The sequence below is a fragment of the Camelus bactrianus genome, chromosome 20, assembly GCF_048773025.1.
Source record: "Camelus bactrianus isolate YW-2024 breed Bactrian camel chromosome 20, ASM4877302v1, whole genome shotgun sequence".
Taxonomy (NCBI): Eukaryota; Metazoa; Chordata; class Mammalia; order Artiodactyla; family Camelidae; genus Camelus; species Camelus bactrianus.
In genome coordinates, this window is record NC_133558.1 from 17351308 (window position 1) to 17376156 (window position 24849).

The following is a 24849-nucleotide window of genomic DNA, read 5'->3' on the forward strand; positions in this document are numbered from 1 at the left end:
TTACAAAAGAGGGTACAAGCAGAAATGGGATGAGATGATTTTAGGACAACTTGTGAAATAGATTGTAAGAAACTTGCTGCTTAAGTTCCCTACATCTAAATTAAGGAGGGACGGAGATGCAGAGACATTCTGAGTCCCTAGCCCTCCGCAGATTCAGTACCAGTTTCTCCCCAGAGACAAGGTCTATTAGAGTTCTCAATGCCATAAGTAATTCTACTCTCTTTGCCAATACAAACAGCTTCAGTGCCTGGCATTCAACTTTTCCTTACATGCTTCTCTCTCAGACTTGCTCCTCAGGTCCACACACATCAGCAGCCTGAAATGGAGTCTGGCAGTTGGAATTAGAAATGCAGAAAGCTCAGCATACAGGCTCTTCATCCCTCGCTCCCCCCACCCCAAAAAAGTCCCATCTTTACCAGGAATAAGGAAGACAATGTGATTGTTCAAGAAGGTGTTTGATTAGCATGTTAATGAGCATGTGGTTGAGAGACTATGCTGAACTACTTGAACTTATCTTGAATTTCTCTGGACAAGTAAAACTGATCTAATCTGTCATATTCTAGGAATTGAATGTCTCCTCATCACTCCAGTCCACAGGCAGGGTTTCCAGTCTTCAGAGCTCCTTCTCCTTTCCACGTCTTATATCCCAGCCATCCATTCCCCTGTGCCTTATTCTCCAAGACCTAGTTCGTTAGACACTCTGAATCCATTAAAGACATTAGTTAAGGTTTAAAACTAAAATTTTCCACTTTTCTATGGTCCAGCCAGATCTAGGTCCAATTTCTGATTTTACTTACAAGTGGACAAGTAACGCCATCCCACTGGGCCCCTGTTTCCTCAGGCGTAATATTGGGGCAATAATCCCAGGTTGTAGTGAAAAGTGCTCAGGCACAAAGCACGCGGTATATAACACAATAAACAGGCGTTGTTAATTTATACAATGATTGCAAAGCACTTTCATACTTACGACCTGCTAAAGAGAAATTCTGGGCCACCATCACTTAATCTTTGTGGAATCCTGGCTAATTCAATGTTTTCACTGGACCTTCCACGATCCCAGAAACATATTAACTCAGTTTTAGAGACTGACCAAAAAAACCTTCACTACTCTGTAGGACTCAGCCCTGATCAGTGGTTCTCAATCCCTGAGGCACACTGGTACCTAGAGAACCTTTAAATAACTTACTGAAGCCTGCTCCCGACAAATTAAAAAGGGATGTGGATGTGAGGGAGGGGAGCGTGGGCAGAGGACTGACGTTCTGCGATTCTGTAGGTGACACTGAAGAGTCTTCTCTGGGGGTGTTGCCAGGTGTCACTTCTTTGGCCTTAAGCAGGTCCATCAGCGCACCCCAGATGAGTCACGAGATGACTTCAGCGTCGTCCCCTCTCCCCCCACGGAGCTTCTACTCTCCTGCTCACTTCTCTCCTGGTGTGGATCCTGGGGGCATTCAACATCCCACCCCAACTCGAGTCTCTCGCCTTGGGCCACCTGCGGCTGGCAGCTAGAGCAGGGAGGGCGGCAGGACCCTTGGGGATGCCCGGCAGCGATCTCCTTTGCACATCACTGGGACCCGCAACGGGAGGGTGGAGTCCAGACATCAGCGCGATCTGCGAATGGGGGGTGGGGTGGGGATCTGCTCTAGGAGGATGAGGGGGTATTTAAAGTTATATACCCTTTCCCTGCCATTGTCAGTGACATATTTCAAGAAACAGGATAGAGTTCTGAAAGGACACGGCCATGAGCTTATTTCTTAAAAAGATGTTTTCCGTGTTTTGTTTGTCCGCTAAGAACGACCCATCTCCCCTCATTTGTGAATCTTACACCCGAAATTTGGTTGGTCGTGAGACGCGCGCGCAGACAGCAGCAAGGACGCAAAGGTAGAGAAGAGGATGGGGAAACTGCCCGGGTCGCATCCACAGTCCAGACTCCACAACAGCCCAAAGGCCGGGGACCTCGCGAGGCCAGATTCCAGCTTCAGCACCGTAACCGACACGACTCAGAAGGTCATGACCCCCAACACCGCAGGAGCCCCGCCCGCAAAGCTGGCCCCGCCCCCGGCACCACCGCCCCCTACTGCCTCTAGAGGCCCCGAGCACACCCCCACGCGCAGCTTGCTCTTTGGCGTCTCTGATTGGCCAGCTCCCCTTGTGCGGACCCAGTATCCTTTCCCCTGATAGGTCACTCCCCCTCCCTGGCCAAAGCGACTGTCTGAGGCTGGAATGGGCACCTTGGAGAAATGGTTGGTACGTCTCTGCTGATCCTTTTCTCATTTCCCTCTAAGGGCGAGTGGTGGAATCTTAAGGTGATGAAGATGGAGACCCCAGGTCTGTGGGAGAGAGCACAGGCGAGATGAGTCAAGAGACTCCCATGTTGGGGTGGCAGGAGGACGGGTGCGAGGCTGGTGCAGAGTCCTTGAACGAGCAATTTCTCCGAGGGGTGCTCTGTAGTAACTGGGCTTTCCTGTGAAAGACTTCAAGTGGAAAAGTACAAAACGTAATGTAATGGAAACCTGCATATCCAACCCCCAGATTTTTAAAAGTTAACGTTTGACTTATTGCTTCAGATTGCGTTTAGAGAGATAAAAGGTGACAAACTGAAGGAAGAACCTGAAGGAGATTTAGGAGGGAAACTGTGGATGTGCCTGCACGCGGGACATCTCACAGAAGTGGCCGGACTTATCTGCAAACAGAAATTCCTGCCAAGGATGAAGATTTAGTAGGGAAACTGTGGATGTGCCTGCACGCAGGACATCTCACAGAAGTGGCCGGACTTATCTGCAAACAGAAATTCCTGCCAAGGATGAAGGAGATTTAGTAGGGAAACTGCGGATGTGCCTGCACGCGGGACATCTCGCAGAAGTGGCCGGACTTATCTGCAAACAGAAATTCCTGCCAAGTGACCCTTCCTCTTCCCAGGAGGAACATTGCTTGCAAACAGGGATGTTTATCTGTTCCTCTAAAGGAACAGGCCTGGGAACCGGAGGGTCTGAGAGCAATAAAGATACTTAAGATAAGGAAGCGAACAGGAGGGTCTGGAAACAATAAAGATACTTAGGATAAGGAAATGACCAGGAGGAATGTCTTAGATGTAGTGCGCTTGCGTTAATTCAAAAAATGCTGTCTCGCGATGCTTGGTATGGGTTCGGGTTGCTCCTTTGTGTGAGGGGTATAAGAATAAAGAAACCCGAGCCTCGGGAGACTTTTGGCACTACAGCCTCTCAGGGATTCATTTCGTCGGTCACATTTCGTCGGCCACATTTTTGTAATTCATTTCGTCAGCCACATTTTTGTAATTCATTTCGTCAGCCACGTTTTTGTGATTCATTTCGTCGGCAACAGAACCTTTACCCCTTAGGGGTAGCCCTGCTTCTAAAGATGGGTTGTATTCTCCCAGAACCTGTTTTTACTAAAATATTCAAAAGTACTTTAACAAAGATTAGATGCATGTGACATCATTCCAATGAACTGTACAGGACAGACAAAGCAGTATCAAGTGCTGTCTTGCTGCTGTGGCCTTTTGTATCTAAAATTTGTCACCTGCTCCCCCCCCCCCTTGGTATTGATTTTGTTTATCTATGTAGGTACATGCGGTTGAGTCCATCGCATTGAAAGAATAAATCATAATGTGTTCCTATGTTCCTCTGTTGATGAACGTTTAGGTTGTATACCTCCATAGTACAGAAGAGAAGAAGATTAAGGACCAAATCCTGCGGTACTCCAAAGTTTGGAGGTCAGGGAGCAGAGAAGGTACCCGAGGAGCAAAGGAATATGAAGATCAGATGCGAGGGGAGAGTGAATTCTTGGAAGCCAGGTGAGGAAACTGTTTCAAGGAAGCAGTAGCGATCAGTTGTGTCAAATCCTGCAAGAAGGATGAGGAAGATGAGGACTGTGACCTGACCCTGTATTTTGCAATGTGGAGACCATTGATAGCCTTGTCTGGAGAACTTCCTGTAGCATGGGGGAGTAGGGAGTTTCAAGAAGAAATATGGAGATGTCAGAGGCACAGAGGCAGAGGAGGCAGGGAACAGGTTTAGCATCTCAGAAACAGCAATTAGGAGAGCAGAGAATAAACCCAGGGACACCTTCAACAAAACTAGGTGCCAAGTATCCCCCTGAATCCCAGAATTCGGGTAGATGGGGGCCAAATCACCAACAGCAGCCAGAACAAAGTGGGAGCAGCTTTCATTGGAGTGCGAGGGGAGACAGAGGCAACTTCTTGTTCAATGTAAAAAAACAAAAACAAAACCAAAAAAACAGGAGGAGAATGGTTGAGTATGCTACCTTTTAAGGGAGGGAGGAGATATTTTAAAAATACAAACAGTTTAAGTTTTTTTCAAAAGGAAAGAATAACAACAACAAAATTAATTAAAATGGTCATTTCTAGAGTAGGATTCTCAATCTCAGCACTATTGGCATTTGGGACCAGATAGTTCTTTGCTGTGCATTATAGGATGTTTAGCAGCATCCTTGGCCTCTACCTACTAGATGCCAGTAGCAAACCTCTCTCCCACCCCTGCCCTGACCACCACTGTGATAACCCAGAACTCCTCTAGACATTGCCAGATGCCCCCCCTGGTTGAGAACCACTGCTGTAGAGACAGAAAGCAGGGAGGAGGGGATAGGAATGTAAACTTGACTTATGAACATGCCTTGCTTTATAGTTTTTACTTTGGAACTATGCATATTTTTATATAATTAAAAAGCACCTCTTCCAACCACATATAGTAGTTATTTTCCTCGTGGCCTTATATACCTGCAGAGTCGTCCATCATTGGGCTGAACTATAGTGCCCTCAACTAGATCTCTCTTCATTCACATTTGCCTTTTCTGTGTTTTACTGTTACAATAAGCACTGCAGTGAATGGACCTATGAAACTTCAGTTAGTATTTTTGCCAGTGTATCTTTAGAATCCGTTCCTCGATGTGAAAATTCTGGCTTAAAGGCTAAATGGATATGACATTTTATTAGCTGTTACTAAATTCCCCTTTGTAGTGATGAAAACCCCTCCCACCCAGAAAAATTGTTTAAAAATGGACAAAAGACAATTCAGAGACAAAGAAAAGAAACATAATTTAAATCTTGCTCATACTAAGAGAAACACAGATTAAAAACTACCTTGAAATACTGTTTCTCAAGCTTCTACTTGACAAAAATCTCAAAGTTTGACATCTTTGTGAGTAATGCTGTGTGGAAACAGGTACTTTCATTCTTTGCTAGAAACATCATTACAGCCTTCTTCTTATAAGGACATCAGTCATATCGGATTAGGAGCCCATTCTGTTCCACTATGAACTCATTTTAACTTAGTTACATTTACAACCACCCTATTTCCAAATAAGGTTACACTCTAAAGCAGTGGGGATATTGACTTAAACTTATCTTTTTGGAGAAAGGGGGGTGGGACACAAAAAAACCTACACACTGTCCAAGGCTTCTCCAGATCTAAGCATTCTTTGAAAAGCTGGGATTGTCCTACAATTGCCCTAAAACTGAAAACTAAAATCAGGAAAGGTGGATGATCTTGTTTATACGTTATAAAGCATTATTAATCCTCAAAACAATGTGGTATTAGTGCTTAAAGAGAAAGATCAATACAACAGAAGAGGAAGTCCAGAAATAGACAAGTAACATAGGAATTCGTATCCAATGAAGAAAGCGTTTCTAATCACTGGGAGTAAATTTGGACTATAAAAGTGTTGAGACAACTGGATAGACATTTGTAAAACCCCATATACCAGAATGCACTTCAAGTAGATCAAAGGTTCAAATGTAAAAGGAAACACAAAAATGCAGAAGTACTCAAATAAAATATAGGTGAATTCCTTTGATTCTTGAAGTTGGGCAGACCTTTCCAAATATTACTCAAAATCTAAAAGCCATGAAAGAAAATACTGGTAAATTCAATAATAAAAATAAAAAGGTTGCAGAGCCAATTTTATTATAAGCAAAGTTAAAAGACAAATGACAATCTGAAAAAAATTATTTTACAACTCATAAAGGGCTAATCTTGCTAATATGCAGGGCTTTTGGAACTGGTTTAAACCACTTCATTTACACAATGAATATCATGTTTCTCTGGAAAGAAAGGAGGAAGATCCCTGTGTCCTGTTGAAGACACAGCTCCAGGACAGACTACTAAGCAAGCAGTGGGAGAGAGTATGTCTGTATTATTGTACAGATAGGGTGAGAAAGAAGAGTATATTTTTCATTTCTGTTTGCATAAATACTGGAAGGGGAACTGTGTGGACAGGGACAGTGGTGTGGAACTTGACTCTCAGTGCATATTTTTTCATATAGTTTTGATCTTTGAATCAAACTTATTAAAAAATAAAATGAGGATATGACCAACGGTAGTTGAGATCTCAGTAGTATTTTTCTGGATACCTCCAAACATTTTTGTTTTTAAGATTCCATTATTACCATTTTACCACAACCTGTTATTTGCATTGTAACTTTTTACCCTTTGAAATATAAATCCTACTTTTGTGAACCTATTTTGAGACATACTTGAAAGTGACTGTATCATTTTTGTTAATTAAATTTTTAAAAATCCAGCAATAGGTGACTGGTGAAATAAACAAAGGAGTATCACACAATGGAACACTATGGGTAGTTGTAAGGCCACCATTTTACTATCTAGGAGTTAATACTTTTGATTTAATCCAGTTCTGTTTTTATATGCAGAATAGTTTTATTGTTCTACATGGAGATACTATTGAAGATCTGATAAATATGTTATGATGTAAAGGAAAAAGAAACAAGTTCCCCTGCCTCCCCCAATATTCCCCTTTTTCACTTTGGCCACATAGGACACAATAAAACTTGTAGCATCAAGATCATAGCAAAACCCATTATTTGTGATTTATACCTTCTTAAGGAGGCCCCAGTGAGCTTCATACAATCAATCCTGGAAGTCATATAACCTCCTGTGCTTTTCTCTGTCCCTTTCTTTCAAAAAGCCCCATAAACAGGGACAATCAAACGAAGTATTAGTAAAGGACATAATTTCTATGTCACCACTGTTATCTACTTGTCTTAAAAGATCTCTGAGATAATCAGTGAGACTGATTTCAGGTTTCTCTTCTCTCTTACCTGGACATTAGAGCTGATAAAATTCTGTGGTCAGAATATCAAAACAGACTCTTAGAATTGTAAAAGACCATAAGAGAGCATCTTAAGTGTTATTCAGACTTCTTTGACTGTAACTCCAATAAGATATGCTTTCTTCTTTATAACTCAGAACATACAGGCATATGCTTAACAACTTAAGTGCCTGAAGCCTACATTCTGGGAAGCCGTATTTATTCTTACAATGTGGCACTCTCTAATGCGCCTATTATATTCCTAACAGGCCATGAAAAACACCACTTTAATCCATCCTCTTTGCTTTTAAATAACCAAATGGAAGCACAAAGAGTAGAATAATGATTTAGATTTATCGATAAGTGGGCAGCGCCAGGTCTCCTTGTCCTTTTTCCTTTATGTTCTTCTCCATTTCAGTCACCCCCTTGGTGACCTCAGTGAGTCTCAAGACTGTTTTTTTTTTAAACATTCTTTATTGATTTATAATCATTTTATAATGTTGTGTCAAATTCCAGTGTTCAGCACAATTTTTCAGTCATTCATGGACATATACACACTCGTTACATTTTTTTCTCTGTGAGTTATCATAACATTTTGTGTATCTTCCCTGTGCTACAGTATAATCTTGTTTATCTATTCTACAATTTTGAAATCCCAGTCTATCCCTTCCCACCCTCCACTCCCCTGGCAACCACAAGTCTGTATTCTATGTCTATGAGTCTATTTCTGTCCTGTATTTACACTTTGTTTTTGTTTGTTTGTTTTTGTTTTTTAGATTCCACATATGAGCGATCTCATATGGTATTTTTCTTTCTCTTTCTGGCTTACTTCACTTAGAATGACATTCTCCAGGAGCATCCATGTTGCTGCAAATGGCATTATGTTGTCAGTTTTTATGGCTGAGTAATATTCCATTGTATAAATATACCACATCTTCTTTATCCAGTCACTTGTTGATGGACATGTAGGCTGTTTCAAGACTTTAAATGCCACCCATATACTAATGACTCCCAAATTTATAGCTGCACCTTAATTCAACTCCATTCACCCCAAAACTACTCTTGTCAAAGCTACTAATGACCCTCATACTACTAAACCAAGGGACTGTTCTCAGGCTTCTAAACACTTCAGTATATTAGCAGTATTTGAACCCAGTCAATTATTATTCCCTTATCCACTTGGTAATCTCTTGGACTCCTCAAATTTCACAACAGAATTTCTGATTCACCTTCCCCCAACTCCAGGACAGTACACTTGTTTCTCTTACAGATGACCATCTTAGAGAAACTCTTCTCATTCTTCTAGTTCATTCTTTCAGCCACATTGAGTTTGAGGGCTTAACATCTAAGAAAACACTGAACAAATTAAAAGAGAAAAACCGTATAATCATATCAATACATAAAGAAAGTCTGGCAGCCATTTAATTTTTTTTTTTAAGGAAAATCGGAATGGAAGGTAACCATTTACATATAATGGAGATACCAAAGTTAATAACAGATACTATCCTAAAGAACAACACTTAATACCATGTTAATTAAAACTAAGAACTAAGAAGGGATACCTGCTAAAAATATTATTCAACTTCACTTGGGAAATTCTTAGTAAATGCAGTACAAAGAGAAAATGAAATGCTTGGTATTCACATTAAGAAAAACAAAACAAAAAAAAATGACAAGATTATTTTGCTGATGACTAGGAAAAATTCAAGGGGCTCTTAGTTTAAGAAGGAAAGAATGATAGAAATTGGTAAGTTTGCTGGATATAAAACAACATCAATAAATTTCTTCCTTTCTAGCAGTTAAGACCTAAAAAAAAATAAATAAATAAAAGAAGAGTATTCTATTCACAATCAAAACAAGGACATAAATTAATTAGGTATAGAATTAAGGAAGGTACCTGACTCACACAAAGAGAACAGTAGAAAAGACTAAGAATACAGAAATAGATCCCCTTACATAAGAACTTAATAAATAACAAAAATGATATATTTCAGTTCAATGGGAGAAATGGGTTACTTAATAAATGGTGTTAAAACAACTAGCCATTCATCTGGAAGAATGTAAACTTGACTATCTTAAACTACATAAAATAAATTCTAGATGGATTAGAGGCTAAAAAACTTTTAAGAAGCAAACATTTTTAGAAGAAAACCTAGGAGGTGAATGAATAATGGAGGGGTGGGGTTCAGTTTCTTAACCAAGAGTGGAAATATAGAAGCTATGAGAAAAGATATATTTGTGATTAAAACTTAATATTCAAAATTTTATATAATACATATCAGTGGAAAATACACCATAAACACAAGAACCATAGAGAAAAAAAGCCAAGAGTAGAAAACTATCTGCAACACAGGTTATAACTATAAGGTTCGTTTCTCTACCATAAAAAAAAAAAAAAACAGAACTGAGTAAGAAACTGCACAATGAAAAATTTAGAGATAGAAGTGGAAATTCTCTGAAAAGCTAACTCAAATGGCCAAGAAACCTAAAGAAAGGTTGCATTGGTGGCCATGGGAATGCAAATCAAAGTGACAATATGAAATAATTTTACACTTTTGATTGGCAGAAATTAATAAGATCACATCTTGATGGTTGGAATGCAGGAGGAGGGGCTATTTTCAGGCTATGTCAGCACCAACTGAAATTTAAAATACGTTCTAATCTAGCACTTTCCGCTTTGAAATTCTGTTCTTTATTGCACCGTGGTCAGCAGTGGTAAATAGAGACGTCAATGCTTATCACTAGGACGTGGATGAATAAATTATTCTATTCCACGTGAAGGACATAAAAAAAGGTAATTTGATTTGAAAGGGTTTCCATAAGGTTCTGTTAAGAGAAAAGCAACGTGCAGAGAAGTATGTATATCACCATTTTGTAAACAATTATGCATATGTATGCTAAGTGAATGTAAAAGACCTAATTCAAAGGAAAACATGATTAACTACATACCAGTTTGGGGAAGGGGAGTAGGGATGTGAAGTGCCCAGTATGGCGGAGACAAGGGGATGCAAGGAACCATGCAAAACAATGGGGAAACAAAGACCATTAAAAAATAGAACAATTGACTATTAAAGATTTGTATGTGCATACGTAAAAAAGTTTTAAGACTGAGCTGCATTAAGAAGTGAGTAAACCTGGTTCATACGAAACATTTTTTCCCCTTGGATGCGAAAAAGATGTTATTAACGGAACCCTAGAATTAAAATTTCAAAAGCTTAAAGGGGCAATTCTATGAAAGTGTCCCCAAATATTTAAAGTGGTATAGCTCACCAGGGTTGAAAACCCTGTAGTCGGAGAAATACGATCTAGTTAGGCGCAGAGTGGAAGTTTCAAGTATTACCCAATCAGAGAAGTAACGTTATTAAGAGAAACCGGGTAAGGAAGGGCTTTAGCTCTTTAAATTCCACGGCAGCCAAACTGACCGTGGCAGGAAACTAGCTGACAATCTGTAAACCCACCCAGGGTAAGGCGCCGCCAAGCAAGAGCGACCTGCAGGATCAGAGCTGGTCCGTGATGGCGATGCAGGTAAGCGTGTGAGGCCTACCTGAGGTCGAGGACACCAATCTGGGCACCATACACAGCGGAGAACCATCGTCATCCCCAAGGTCAGACAGCTCGCCCACACATCGTCCTGTAGAAAGCATTACGTAGTAGGTTTCGCTGATTACCTCAAAAGAATCTTTCAGGGACATCAGTTTGGAAATAGCAGATTTAGCTGTCTCCACTTAGCTCTCACAGAACACCAGGGAAGTCTAAAGCAGACAAGGAGAGCAGGCACACGAATCCAGCCTGAGCCAGGGAGGTTCGGTCATAGCTACAAGTAGTTACCACTGAGGACAAGTTAGTTTGGGGTGTGGGACTTCAGGATAGGTCCAAAATACTCCCCCCCACCCCACCGCCCCGTATTTTTAATATACAGGTAAATGCAAACTGGATATAAAGTACTAGAGAAAAGTGGCTCCCAAACTTTGATGTTTAAATTACCTAGGAGGCCAAGCACCAACCAGCTTCTTTCAGTAGGTAATACCCAGCTTCTAAGACTCAGAACTTATCTAAACCTCAAAAAGATCCTGATGTAGAGCAAAGGCTAGCTTGGGAACGCACTATATTTGCATGGATGAAGTTTACTAAGTTTATATAAGAAAAGAGATTTGCGTACTAAAGCTCTTTCCCTGAAATGTGTTGGTGGCTCTTAAAAGAGCCGTTGGGTTACTGTAAGGAGCTTCCAACCGGGACTTTTACTTCTTCTTGGGTGCTGCCTTCTTGGGCTTGGTAGTTGTCTTTGGCTTGGTAATCTTAGCCTTGGCCGCTTTGGGTTTTACAGCCTTGGCCTTGGCAGGGCTCTTAGCTACTTTTTTAGGCTTCACAACTTTGGGCTTCTTAGGACTCTTGGAGGACTTCTTTGCCACCGCGGGCTTCTTAGCCTTTTTTGGAGTCTTGACTCCTTTTTTAGCAGCAGCCGCCCCCGTGGCCTTCTTGGGCTTCTTAGCGGCGCCAGTTCCTTTGGTTTTCGCTGCCACCTTTACAGCGCTGGGCTTCGCTTCCACAGAGGCCACTTTCTTATTGAGCTTGAAAGAGCCTGAGGCGCCGGTGCCCTTGGTCTGTACCAGGGTGCCTTTGTTCACCAGGCTCTTAAGACCCAGCTTGATGCGGCTGTTGTTCTTCTCCACGTCGTAGCCGGCGGCCGCCAGCGCCTTCTTGAGCGCAGCCAGGGAGACGCCGCTGCGCTCCTTAGAGGAGGAAACGGCCTGCACAATCAGCTCCGAGACCGAAGGACCCGCGGGCTTTTTTTTCGTGGCAGCTGCAACCTTTGCAGGCTTTTTCACTTTTTTGCCAGCTGAAACCTTCTCAGGAGGAGTGGAAACAGCTGGAGCGGGCGGCGCGGTCTCCGACATGGTGAACGCAGAGAAAGACCAAAAACACTACTTACACCCAACTAAGGCAGTAAGAAGCAACAGGACCCCGGAGCGCGGTATTTATAGGGCGGGGCCGCGCTATGATTGGTGCACGCTGGTGCCCTCCCCGGGCATCCTAGCGCCCCCTGTGCTCCTCACCCGGACTCAGAGCAGCCGGGGGCCGCTGGGGCCTAGGATCCTGCTTCCCTGCAGCTTTCACACAGGCACCCAGACAGTCCCCCCCAATCTCCCGCCTCCAGTCGCCTCCTGGAGACGAAAATACCAGGCTGGGAAGGGTCCGGCTCTCTCGCCACTTACCATCAGAGGGTGCTACTTCCCTTTAAAAAAGCAGGTCTTTGAGTTTCACCTGAAAACTCACCTCTAGGAAGAAATATCAGGGACATTAATTTCCAATCTGCAATAAATGCAAGATTGTCTTGCGTGACTTGGGAGGGAGAGAGGAAAGCGAGGGGATGTAGGCCTGATCTGCAACTTTGGGATGAGTTCTCATCTATGCTGTTGACTTTACTGGCAATGCTGAAGAGTGATGTGTAATTAGGACCTGAGGCGCGGGGGGCGTTTATGTATTTGGAGCAAAGAATTGTAGGAAACAACAGAACTGAACACTGCAATTAACACTCAAGCTGCACGTGTGGAAAACGTAGCACGCAAACAATTTCTGTAATTGCAACTTATTTCTACAGCCCAATGCACTTAACGAACTTTCGATGCTTTTTCATCCTCGGGACATATGCCAAGATCAAACCCTAGCGCTGGGTAGACTAAGCTGTTCCCTGACAGGCATTAACAGCGGGGAAGTGGGAGGTGGGGGAGATGGGGGCGGGGGTAATTTGATTTAATATGAAAATGAGAGGGAACAGCCCCGGGATAACATTTTAGGGCAATTTCCCTTTAACTTGTTTCTCGAAGTAAAGAACACGTAAAACCATTAACAATACTAAAACGACTTCACATTGCGAGTCAGACTAACTACTGAGAGAATAAAATGCCCCCCTGACAACCCTGTTTTGAGTAACATCCCCCAACAATTCTCCAAGGGCAATCGCGTAGCGGCCAGGGGAATGAAGCAATGACACGACTATCCCGCGCGCGCGCGATACTGCGGTTTTCAAACAAGTCCGCACTGGCCTGGGTAACCTGAGCTTCCCGGGTTTCCCTGAAAAAGCTCCTAACTGGCTTTCAGCTAATAATGCAATGGTTCCAGAAACACATTTTATCTATTTTCTCGACCACCCTTTCCTGCTTCCCGTTTTCTTGAGAGTTTGTTTCAAAGGGCATTATGTAATTTCTAAGAACTTGGTAGAGAAGAGAAAAACTGGAACTATGCATCTTAGTTTGAAGACAGTCAGTTATAACACAGGTATATAATCTTTCTCCGGAGGAAGGTTTCATAAGCGAACATTTTCGGAAAACCATAAACAAGCGTTTCTTAGAGTAATAAGTGTAGCATCTAATCAAAGAAAGCCTTTAAAAGGGAAATACTATTCTCAGGTACTTCTTGTTTAGATAATGAGCTGTGCCTCCTGTGTTTTTTGGAATAAACAGGCATCAAACGAAACAGGACAGCTCCATGCAAATGAAGGATGCTAGATCTCCTTTCTTAATGGCTATTCAGTATAATATACTCAACCAATCAAATGGTAGCATCTGGGATACCGCCTCTTAGTATGAAAGAGTTATATTAGGCATTTCTTGAACATGAAATTTCTGTCGAAAGTCTATTAGGCCTTGGTAAATCCTTCTCTTTACGACCCAAAATCCATTTATTGGGCAGAGTTCAGTACTTGCTCCCTATAGGGCAGTTTATCTAATGAGCTATTGGGCCAGGCGAGATTCTGTAGCCGGCAATGCATCGGCCAAAGTGTATTCTAAGCTTTTAGTAAATTTTAGAAAACTCTTTTTAAGTGTAAAAGTCAGAGTGTAAACACTTAACAAAAAGGTGTATTTAAGACTGCACAGACTTCAAATAAGTTTCTCACTTAAACCTTTACAAAGGAATTTCTTGTAAAATGGTTTAGGAAATTTCTAACCCCGTAGCGGGTTTAGACGAGAGAAAGTGAAAGTAAAGTATTGGGGCACTATGCCATCATTTCCTCCCAGGAACTAAGTAAATGTACAGAAAGTTACAGAACTACCGTACCAAATAACTTAATGTCTTTTTTTTTTTTTTTTGGAAAACTTAACGGTCAAAGTATTACATTCAGATGAAAATCGTATGTGGAAAAGAACAAGTTAAAATTTGAAGAGCCAAGGATAGAACATAGTACCCAATGAAACTGCACGGTTGTTGGACGGTTTAAAGATAGACCAATCAGAGCCTGGACGTAATAGTTAAACATTTTTGTCATCCAATCACTACACCTTCGGTACTATAAATACTAGCAATGATACCGGGCGACATATTTGTGCAAGTGTTTCGTATATTATTTTTAATGCTTGTTTGTCATGGCTCGAACTAAACAAACTGCTCGCAAGTCAACTGGTGGCAAGGCGCCGCGCAAGCAGCTGGCTACCAAGGCGGCCCGCAAGAGCGCGCCGGCTACGGGCGGCGTGAAGAAGCCTCACCGCTACCGGCCCGGCACGGTGGCCCTGCGCGAGATCCGCCGCTACCAGAAGTCCACGGAGCTGCTGATCCGTAAACTGCCGTTTCAGCGTCTCGTGCGCGAGATTGCCCAGGACTTCAAAACAGACCTCCGGTTTCAGAGCTCAGCCGTGATGGCACTGCAGGAGGCATGCGAAGCCTATCTCGTGGGTCTTTTCGAGGATACCAATCTGTGCGCCATCCACGCCAAGCGCGTCACCATTATGCCAAAGGACATCCAGTTAGCGCGCCGGATCCGTGGAGAGCGAGCATAATTACACTACCGTTTTTCTTTGAAATCTCAACCAAAGGCTCTTTTCAGAGCCACCCACATTTTCAAGTAAAGTGGCTGTAAGAAACTAGTTTTATCAACTCGTAAGTGGTTTAGTATCACTATCTGTTGGAAGTGAACGGATATAGCTCAACACTCCTAGGTCATGGGTACTTTTGGTTTGAATACCCCTGCATATGCGAACAAACTGGCCTTTTACAATGTTAAATATTGCTGTTCTTTTATGCACTAACAACCAGTTTCAGAGGCACGGGAAAGAATTGGCATTTGCCCTGAACATTTTAAAAACATGGATTTTGAGCATTAGTTGCAAAACATAAACAGGGATAGTATAGGGCTTTATTAAAACAATTGGATATGGGTAAAAAGCAAAACAGCTTTGAATATGCTGATTTGTCATTAAGTATAAACAAATTTGCATTTCTTTGATCTTGATATTTTTGCGATTAACAAAACTTAGCGTGAAAGTTTGCCCTTTTAAATATTCTACTTAGAGTATTTTTGAAATCATAAAATGTTTCCTCTAAGCCTAGTTCCTCCAAGTACTGTAGTTACAAAGACGTGGCTCAGTTGAGGATCAAAGACTAACAGTCAAAGCGGGCTCTGCAGGCTCGCCACGCCCTCCGCGAGTTCCCGGGGCTTGGAGGAGGGGTTAAGGGAGGGCACTGTTGGCGTCACATTTCCCGCCTGCCTGCGCGCTTTCCCTTCTCTATATGGGGGAGGGGGGAACGGGGTAGTTATATAAAGATCGGCTCTCAGCTTCTTCGTCACTCGTTGGGTTGGTTTCTACAGAGCCATGTCAGGACGCGGCAAAGGCGGCAAGGGCCTCGGTAAGGGAGGCGCTAAGCGCCACCGCAAGGTGTTGCGAGACAACATCCAGGGCATCACCAAGCCCGCCATCCGGCGCCTGGCTCGGCGAGGTGGTGTGAAGCGCATCTCCGGCCTCATCTACGAGGAGACTCGCGGGGTGCTGAAGGTGTTCCTGGAGAACGTGATCCGGGACGCCGTCACCTACACCGAGCACGCCAAGCGCAAGACGGTCACGGCCATGGACGTAGTCTACGCGCTCAAACGCCAGGGGCGCACCCTCTACGGCTTCGGAGGTTAAGCATTGATTTCGCCATCCGGACCCTGCATTTCACAACCAAAGGCCCTTTTCAGGGCCACCCAACTACTCAAAAAAGAAAGCTGTAGTCACTAGTCAAGACGCAGGAGTCTGCAGTTAAATACTGTAGTTAAAATGAACGGTATTAAGACATCTGTGAATCAGGACTGTAGGAATCAGGTAAAGTTCGGTCCGATATCTGTACCAACGTAGCTCCCTCGTTTCCACACTCCTGCCCAATCCTCTGGATCCGTGTAGGGGGAATACTCATTAAAGTGAAAACCCCCCTGTGGCGAGAAACTTGAATCCGTTTCCTTGAACAAAGAGAAATACTACCCAATCAGCAAGCCCCATCCGTGGCTGTCAACCAATCAGAACTGATGATCTCATGTTCCGGAGGCGACCCATATTGGGGGGATGGGAAAGCCGGCGAGAAACGCCAAAGCCCAGGTTTAAATAATTCTTTTAAACTCGTCTTTTTACGGATTATAGACTCAGACATCTGTATGGCTCTCAGTCATGTCCTGAGAACAGTAGTTACATTACCGCCACTAAAAGGGTGATTTGTCTCGATTGAAAAATCCGAAATGTTGGGCAGAAGAAACCAGATTCAAACTGCCAGAAAACCCAAGGCATTTAATTCGGGCAAATTTCAATTAATTAGGGGGAATTTAAAATCTAGTTTATGGGGAAAACGCGCTTCCCTTTCGGCAACAATACAGCCTTCAGCAGTTATCCATACTTTTTTCCTTCCTTCATATGGAGTGAAAATTAGGGTGATGGAAATGTTCTAAAATAGACTCTAGTGATTGTTCAACTAATATACTAGAATTCATTGATTTGTATACTTAAAGTGGGTGAATTTTATGGTATATAAATTATATCGCCATCCCCCCCCCCCCGGGTGTCAGGAGAATAAGTTTGTAGAGAAGGCACTGAGGCACTGTTGGTCTGTGATGAGGTGCTTCTGCCTCCTTGGTCTAGTCAATCATTGTTGCCACACAAGGTTTTTAAGTTATGATGTCCCTAGTCCAATAGTGCGTTCCAGTAGTATACCAGACTTAAAAACTCAGCTGGAGAAGGGACATGAATTCATTTGAAGTTGGCTAATAGGGAAACAGCTTATTCTCATCTAAAAAGATACTCACAAATGTCTCTGCCATTGGGTTCTTTTTGGTATTTTTATAGAGGGCTGGTTTCAGCTTCAGTATTTTAGTTTCAGCTAGTATTTCTCAAAGATTTTGGGGTCCCATTTCCCACCTGGTAACTGTCCTCCAAGATATCTTGGGGAATGATAAAAGTACCTAGCCTGGCTTAATTTAAACCGACAATGGGGAGAGTTCAGAGCGGCATCCGGGATGACAGAGGAGCAAAAAATGGGCCTGGCTGAGGGAGTGGTCACTTTGTTTTCCTGAGCTGGTGTCCTTCAGGAGATATGTATTGATTTCATATAATGTGCCAGATACTGTTGTAGGCATCAGTAAGCAAATTAGAATTTCCTGTCCTCCACTCACAGCATGTGTGTTGAGGTGTGTGAATACAGATTTCCTACACTGGAGGAACTTGTGTTTGCTGCATAAATCAGCCTCTGCTATTGGACTGTCTTTTTTAGTTCATAGCCTTGTCTATAGTATGCTCATTTTACTCATACCCACCAGCACCCTGAGTGAAAATCTGTGAGCCTTCCTCAGTTTTAACACATGAACTCATCTAGAACATATATAATGCTGCTTGATTTTCTACTTCTGCTTCATTCCTTAGACCTAGAGAAAACCTGTCATGCTGATTGATTAAGGCAATAGCAGGTTAAGGAATCCTAGATGGAAAGTCAATCATGGTAGCATTCTTGTGGGCCTGGGGTGGGAGAGGCCTGGGCACTTGTGTAGAATATTCATGCATGCATTTATTCAACTCTGCCATGTGAGGACACAGTGAGAAGGCAGCAATTTATGAAGCAGTAATTGGATCCTCATCAGACACAGGATCTATCTGAATCTGTCCAGCACCTTGATCTCAGATTTAAATCTCCAAAACTGTGGTTTGTTGTTCAAGCCACACAGTCTATGGTATTTTTGTTATAGAAGCCTGAAATAAGACATATTTTATGGATATAGAAAATAATTTATCCCATCCTTCTGATGACAATTTACATTGTTTCCAGTTGTTTACTCTTACACTGTGCTTCAAGAAACTGTTCTTAGTGATCTCAACCACTTTCACCATTTATATGCTGATTATTCCCAAAATTTTACCTTCCCTTCAGACCTTTCACCTGAATTCAATAATCTTCCTTTCCCAACTGCCTAGTCAATATTCCCTCCAATGTCAAGAGACAGATGTCAGCAGAGTAACCAGGCAGCAAAGTGTTTCTTAGAGCAGTCATCAATACATTTCTCAAACCTTAAATCAATGATGCTGATTATTCGGTTGGCTGGCTTATCAATTTAAGGATATACTTTAAAAAACTTGTTACAACCATATTGTTTGAAAATTTCATTAACCCCCCCCCCCAAAAAAAAAACAATTAACAGCAGAAGAAAGGAGCGATTAGGTGGAAAGAGGGGTAAGGTACCAGGGAGCCTTCTGAGAGCCATTTTACCGCAAAGGAGGGAGCTTCTCCCTTACAACCTCAAAGGCCTAGGGGTTCAGAACAGACTCCCTTAGTCAGTAAAAGGGAATTTACAAATTCTGCTTCGCCAGAAGCTTAGGGAGGGGACCTAGCCTAAGGATGAAAATCAGGAATGCTGAGGCAGTTTTAAAACCAAGATCTTAGGCTTTGGTGGGGGTGACTACTCTCAGCATGATGCCTGACTCAGACTCAGGAGGTACTGGCCTAGAAGGTCTGGGGCCAGGACCCAGTGGAGGACGACGAGTTTGGGGAGCTGGGGAGCGGGAGAGGTCAAAGAGATCTTTCCTGACAATGCTCAGGGCAAGCACACTAGGAATGAACACCCAGCATTTTCTGTTAACGTATTCTAATTGATCTGGCTTCCTGTGAACTGCCAGAAGCACCGTCGCAGGCCCTGCTAGTTTGTACAAATACTCAATGAATCTTCCTAGGATTAAAAACGCGCTCGGCGGCGATTCAGCTCAACTCCAGCCTTCCAGGAAATTGCCGAGAGAAACTACCTCCTCCCAGAAACCATAACCTGTAGCTTTTAGGCGATGTGGGGCAACGTACCCCTCCCAAATATTGAGAGCCAGGAATTCCAAACTACACGTTTTTCAGAGAATCCCAGAGGCCTCCCCAGCTAGCGTCCCTTAGTCCAGCCTTAGCCCCACCCACAAGCAAGTCCCTGCTGCCCGATTGGCTGAAGGTACCACCACTCCTAGCTGACAGCAAAAGATTGGCTTAGAAGCGTTGTGAGAGCGAGCTGCTTGGTCTATATAAAAGGTTAAGAACACTCGTTCCACCAGTGTTAACCGTTAACCGCTCAACTCACGTACAGCTCTTTCTGGGAGAAAGTGGGCGGCCCTAAAAAGGGCCTTTGGAAAGAAAAAAAAGTATTAAAATGAGATTTTAACCGCCGAAGCCGTAGAGGGTGCGTCCCTGGCGCTTGAGAGCGTAGACCACGTCCATGGCCGTGACAGTCTTGCGCTTAGCGTGCTCGGTGTAGGTGACGGCGTCCCGAATCACGTTCTCCAGGAACACCTTCAGCACCCCGCGAGTCTCCTCGTAGATGAGGCCAGAGATGCGCTTCACACCACCTCGCCGGGCCAGGCGCCGAATGGCGGGTTTGGTGATGCCCTGGATGTTGTCCCGCAGAACTTTGCGGTGGCGCTTGGCACCCCCCTTACCGAGACCCTTGCCGCCTTTGCCGCGTCCAGACATGTTTGCCTAAGCCGCTCTATACGTGCACTACTCAGTAGTGAGCCTGCTGGTTGGCCAAGAGTAATTATAAGCTGCAATCGGACCTCATTGAGAACTGAAAGTTCAGGCGGGAGAAGCAGCACTGCGACCGCCTCCTCGGCTCCTCCCCTCTCCGGGTAGTGATCCAATGACTACGTGGGAGAGAGAACATAGTAAATAGGTTCACTTTTAAACTCTGGATTGTTTTGCTCCCTTGGCTCTTTGCATCTGAAGCTATATCTGCCACTGATAATTTTAATAGAGGTTTTTATATTATGAAAAATACTGTACTTTCTCATTCAGGAGGGAGTGATTGTTACTTGTGAAGCGTAGCTGAATATGACATCCCCCATATGTTTCTTTGGCCTAAGGACTATTTTTGAGATGATTGATTTTTTTCTCTAAAAGTAGATACAAAAACATTTCTAAGAATAGAACTTACTTTTTTGCAAGGCACATTTACATTTATAAAGGAAATCTCAATTTATGTCTCCTTCTCTGTATCAGGAAATATGAGTGGAAATCACCAGAGAATCTCATCAATGAGAAGGAACTGGACTTAATTCTGTATAACATTATCTTTGTTCCTTTTCTTGGTAACTGGCTCTCTCCCACTTCTTTTGTCATTAAGCTTAAGATGGTATTTAAGGTGGTAACTTGTGCCAATTTGAGGAATTTTGCTCAGTTTTTTTCTGGATCTCTCTCATGCATATGAGGTATCCATATTACTAAATAAACTTTCATTTTTCTCTTGTTAATCTGCCTTCTTAAGAACTTGGAAGGGTAGAAGGAAAATTATTGTCCCTCAATTATACCTACAGTATGCCGATTATTTTGTGCTCTAGCAGAATAGCAGCAAATGCAGAGAGGCTTTTCTGTGAACTCCCATTATCTGCCTAAAGACAACCTCCAAAAGGAACTCAGTTGTCATAAATCCCTTCCCAAGAAGTTTCATTAACCAGGGAAGTATGATGCTTATCACAGGAAAGGAGACTAAAAGTTGACACCACACCCAGACATCCCTTGTCACAAAACTATTGTCTACAAAAACTGTCAAGCTAAAATAGGGAATTTTATTTGAGCCAACCTGAGGGTTATAACCCAGAAGACAGCCCTTCAGGAAGCTCTGAGGACTGTTCTGCTTGTTAGAAGTCAAAGCAGTTATAAAAGTTTTTGAGACAAAGAGTTATATGTCAAAGTTACATATTGACAGTCTACATAATCCAGATCCGCAGGTACAAGGCAAGCGGTGGGGTCATTAAGACCCTTTTCAGGATTGAGGAAAATGTTTTCTCCTAAGGTGTTAACCTTGCTGGCACCAGAAGAAAACTGCTCTTTTCAGTCAAAGAGGCATTCCTGTGTCTTCCTAGGATGTCTGGTCAATGTGTAATGTACATGCACAATGCACTCTAAAGAGGGGTGGTGGCCCCAAACGGGCAAAGAATTTTAGGCTTAAAATTTTTCTTGTCCTCAAATTAACTACTTATTATTTATACCTTAGATGATTAATTTCTTGAATGTGTAAGCACATTTGACTGTCCTTTATGATTACCGTGTTCTGTTGATTCTCATTTTGTTGTTGGCTTTCTTCCTTTGATAACTATGTAAGTTTAACAAGCTAATTCTCTATTCTTAGAAACAATGAACAGTACATATGTGTAAAGTTAAAAATATGTGCAGTATATTGTATGTGTATTTACATGCAGTATTGTATATGTGCAGTCAAATTGTAACAATTCTACCTAATAAAACTGAAAAATGAAAAATTTTGTCCTGCCTTAAACATAATTTTATCACTATCATACCTCTCCCATCCTTAGAAGGGCTTGTTCACCTTTCCTGAAAATCTTTTATTCTCCTGTAAGAGGCCTATATACCCCCTGCCCTTTCCCTATTAAGATGGTATTTAAGTCTGAATTTTAGGACACCCCAAGGAGTTAGTCATTTTCCCTTGGGTATCTCACATGTATACATGAGATATACATGTTATTTCTGGTTTTCTCTTGTTAATCTGTCTTATTTCAGGAGTCTCAGCTAAGAACTCAGAAGGGTAGAGGGAAAATTTATTTTTCCTCTGCTATGGCTGTGTGACCAACTGGGTAACAATAATACTGATGGAACTTTTGTGAGGATTTAGTTTAGCTAATGTAAGCAAAGCATTAGAGCAGAGATTGGCACATAGACCTCGTACACAAACGTGATGTGTTTTCAACTGGTGTTGTTACTAAAGAGTCTACCTGAACTTGAGATATTGCCCTGAGGACTCATTTTCAGGTTTTTACCTGCAGCACAATATCAACAAATATGTATGTTAGTGAAGATTAAAACAAAACAACAACAACAACAACAAAAAAAACCCCCCACAGCACTTGAAGTACAAGGCATTGAAAAATTGTTTTGCTTTTCATATGTAACATGTAAAACATGGTTGTCCAAATATGTTCCTTTGTGCCTGCATTGACAGTCTCAGGCTTCTGGCTTACCTGCAGCCTACTCTGGAGTGCAGTTCAAATCTTTATACCAGCTGCCCACTGTTGTGTTAAATCTCCCTAAACCACTCAGTGAGCCATAACTCACTTTGATAGGGAACACTGGAAAGGCTGCTACTAAATTTTTAAGTCCTGATCTTGACTTCCTCCTTCCTTTCCTTTCACAGTCTCTATAACAAACCAAAATTCATTCCAGCCTTCAACAGCATTAGCTGTAAACTTCAGCCTGTGGTGTAACATCACTCTGTGGGCCTAAGAAAAACCCTGTTTGACTGAGGATCTTCAGACAGCCATTTAAAAATAGTCTGCACATTAAGAACCCTCTTTTGTCTCCAACCCAACCTGTCACCCTGTAACATAAAGTAATAGACGCTTAATGCCATGATATTCAAATGCTGGCACCACCCCCAGTCCAGTGTTCAGTACATTTTCTTTCACAAGTATGATTTTCTTCCATGCTTTGATTTTAAAATGCCTGAAGTTTTATTTCTAAACTGAGCACAATCGATGCAACTAAATAATGTAAAATGAAAAAGAAATTTAGAAGCTAAAGTTTACTTCAAATTTTGAAACAACACTTACACTAAGAGATGATACACATCTCAGGAAAATAGCACGTATATAAAGCTATGTGCACCCAAACCAATGCACATTATTCTAACACTATTAAGGAGGGTAGTGTTACCCTCATTTTTCTGATGGAGTAATTGATTTGTCTAATATAACACATTAAGTGGTAAAGCTGGAATTTGAACCCTGGCAAGTTAGCATCTAAATGCTGTGTATACAGAGCACGCCACAGAAAGATTAACAAGGTTATGGATTAAGATGGTGCTAATCTTTTCCTAGACGCTGCACATTTCTTCTGTCAAGGTGCCAAAGTACATGAAAACTTAAAAGCCAAATCCATATTCCTTGGCTGGGAGGGGAGGGAAAGGAAGCAGCAGCCAGTTCCAGCCACTAAGTACACTGTCTGTTCCTTTGACAAGAATGGGCACTTTTTTTCCCCCCTGAAGAGATCTGATGAGGCCCTGTACCTAAAACAACCCCCCCCCCCAAGATACATAAAATATTAAAGGTCGAACAGTGTTCCATAAAAGCCAGCAGTTATAAACAAGGAAAGAAAAAAACCAAGGAAGGTAATTGGACTTCAGCAGGGGCCAAGAACTTGGGGTTAGATGGGTCAAAGCAACCTTAGTTTAAGTCAGGAGCATTGGTGCTTCTGACAGAACCCTTAAATGGGTAAAAATCCGTGCCAGGCAGAATGCCTTATACCAGCCCAGAAAAATAAAATGTTAAAAACTATACACAAGAAATATTCAATGTTCCTCTTAGAAGCAATTACTTTGTAAGCAGAAAGCTTATTGAAACCGTGGAATGCAAATAAACCAACTCACATTGAAGCTTCTGTGTATTTAGTTTTGTTGTCGGGCGAGTCGTTCCAATTATTTTAGCAAGGTTTTGTCAATTCCCATCAGAGGTAGGCAAAGGAACTGTTGAAATAAGGAATGAAAAGCAAGTCTTTGCATTTGGTGGCTGTCATGATCCTCAGCATCCTGTATTGTTGTAAAGTTAAAGACAGCTTGTAAAATAGTGTGATATAGCAGGATTTACCTAACCCCAAGAGTATTTGGGGTGTGGGGTGGAATCCTGCCGTACTCCATTTTTGGTTACTCCCTTAAGGCACAGCTCTTCAAAGTGAAATTGTAGGTGGCTCTGAAAAGAGCCTTTGGGTTTAACGGTGGCACTCGGTTTTAACGGTTTACGCCCTCTCCCCGCGGATGCGGCGCGCGAGCTGAATGTCCTTGGGCATGATTGTGACGCGCTTGGCGTGGATGGCGCACAGATTGGTGTCCTCGAAGAGCCCCACCAGGTAGGCCTCGCACGCCTCCTGCAGCGCCATCACGGCCGAGCTCTGGAAGCGCAGGTCGGTCTTGAAGTCCTGCGCGATCTCGCGCACCAGCCGCTGGAACGGCAGCTTGCGGATCAGCAGCTCCGTGGACTTCTGGTAGCGGCGGATCTCGCGCAGGGCCACCGTGCCGGGCCGGTAGCGGTGCGGCTTCTTCACGCCGCCCGTGGCCGGCGCGCTCTTGCGGGCCGCCTTGGTGGCCAGCTGCTTGCGCGGCGCTTTACCGCCGGTGGACTTGCGGGCCGTCTGCTTGGTACGAGCCATAACGAAACACCACAAAGACCGTTCACAGACGCCGGTGAAAGACACTCAGCTCTCCTCCTTTTATACAGCCAGACCATCGACTATTGGGCCCAAGACCATTCAAAAGTCCCCGCGCCCTCTCCGGATTGGTCCATTTCTGTGCCTGGCTGCCCGAATCAAGAGCTGCCTTCAGGTTGGCGAATGAATACTAAACCCTGTCCTTTACCACAGCGACTTTAACGCCCTGACGTCATTTTATTTACCCGTTCTCTTCTATATCCATTGTGGACAGAAACCTTTTGAGATCTTTACAAATGTACAGCAAGGCAATTACACACAAACAACGCAGATATCGTCAAATAGATTTTTAAAAAACCCTGC

The 24849-nt window shown here is 42.9% G+C and overlaps 6 protein-coding genes and 1 non-coding gene across 7 annotated transcripts in view; 3 read left to right on the forward strand and 4 right to left on the reverse strand.

The window, feature by feature from the left end:
* SLC17A2 (solute carrier family 17 member 2) overlaps window positions 1-24849 on the reverse strand; it is a 74002-nt gene that overhangs the window by 43782 nt on the left and 5371 nt on the right. The window lies entirely within an intron of this gene.
* Window positions 2183-6555, forward strand: LOC123614085 (uncharacterized). The gene is made up of 2 exons (XR_012501002.1): window positions 2183-2244; window positions 3660-6555. It is a non-coding gene; the product is annotated as an uncharacterized LOC123614085 (transcript).
* Window positions 10748-12777, reverse strand: H1-1 (H1.1 linker histone, cluster member). The gene has a single exon (XM_010974213.3). The coding sequence runs from the start codon at window positions 11976-11978 to the stop codon at window positions 11322-11324; it is 657 nt and encodes a 218-aa protein (XP_010972515.1). The 5' UTR covers window positions 11979-12777; the 3' UTR covers window positions 10748-11321.
* H3C1 (H3 clustered histone 1) lies at window positions 14210-15234 on the forward strand. The gene has a single exon (XM_074348209.1). It carries the CDS (start codon window positions 14445-14447, stop codon window positions 14853-14855), a length of 411 nt encoding a protein of 136 aa, XP_074204310.1. The 5' UTR covers window positions 14210-14444; the 3' UTR covers window positions 14856-15234.
* H4C1 (H4 clustered histone 1) lies at window positions 15535-16268 on the forward strand. The gene has a single exon (XM_074348210.1). The coding sequence runs from the start codon at window positions 15669-15671 to the stop codon at window positions 15978-15980; it is 312 nt and encodes a 103-aa protein (XP_074204311.1). The 5' UTR covers window positions 15535-15668; the 3' UTR covers window positions 15981-16268.
* H4C2 (H4 clustered histone 2) lies at window positions 19444-20456 on the reverse strand. Its single transcript, XM_010974211.3, has one exon. The coding sequence runs from the start codon at window positions 19807-19809 to the stop codon at window positions 19498-19500; it is 312 nt and encodes a 103-aa protein (XP_010972513.1). The 5' UTR covers window positions 19810-20456; the 3' UTR covers window positions 19444-19497.
* LOC123614088 (histone H3.1) lies at window positions 24027-24489 on the reverse strand. Its single transcript, XM_045509670.2, has one exon. It carries the CDS (start codon window positions 24487-24489, stop codon window positions 24079-24081), a length of 411 nt encoding a protein of 136 aa, XP_045365626.2. The 3' UTR covers window positions 24027-24078.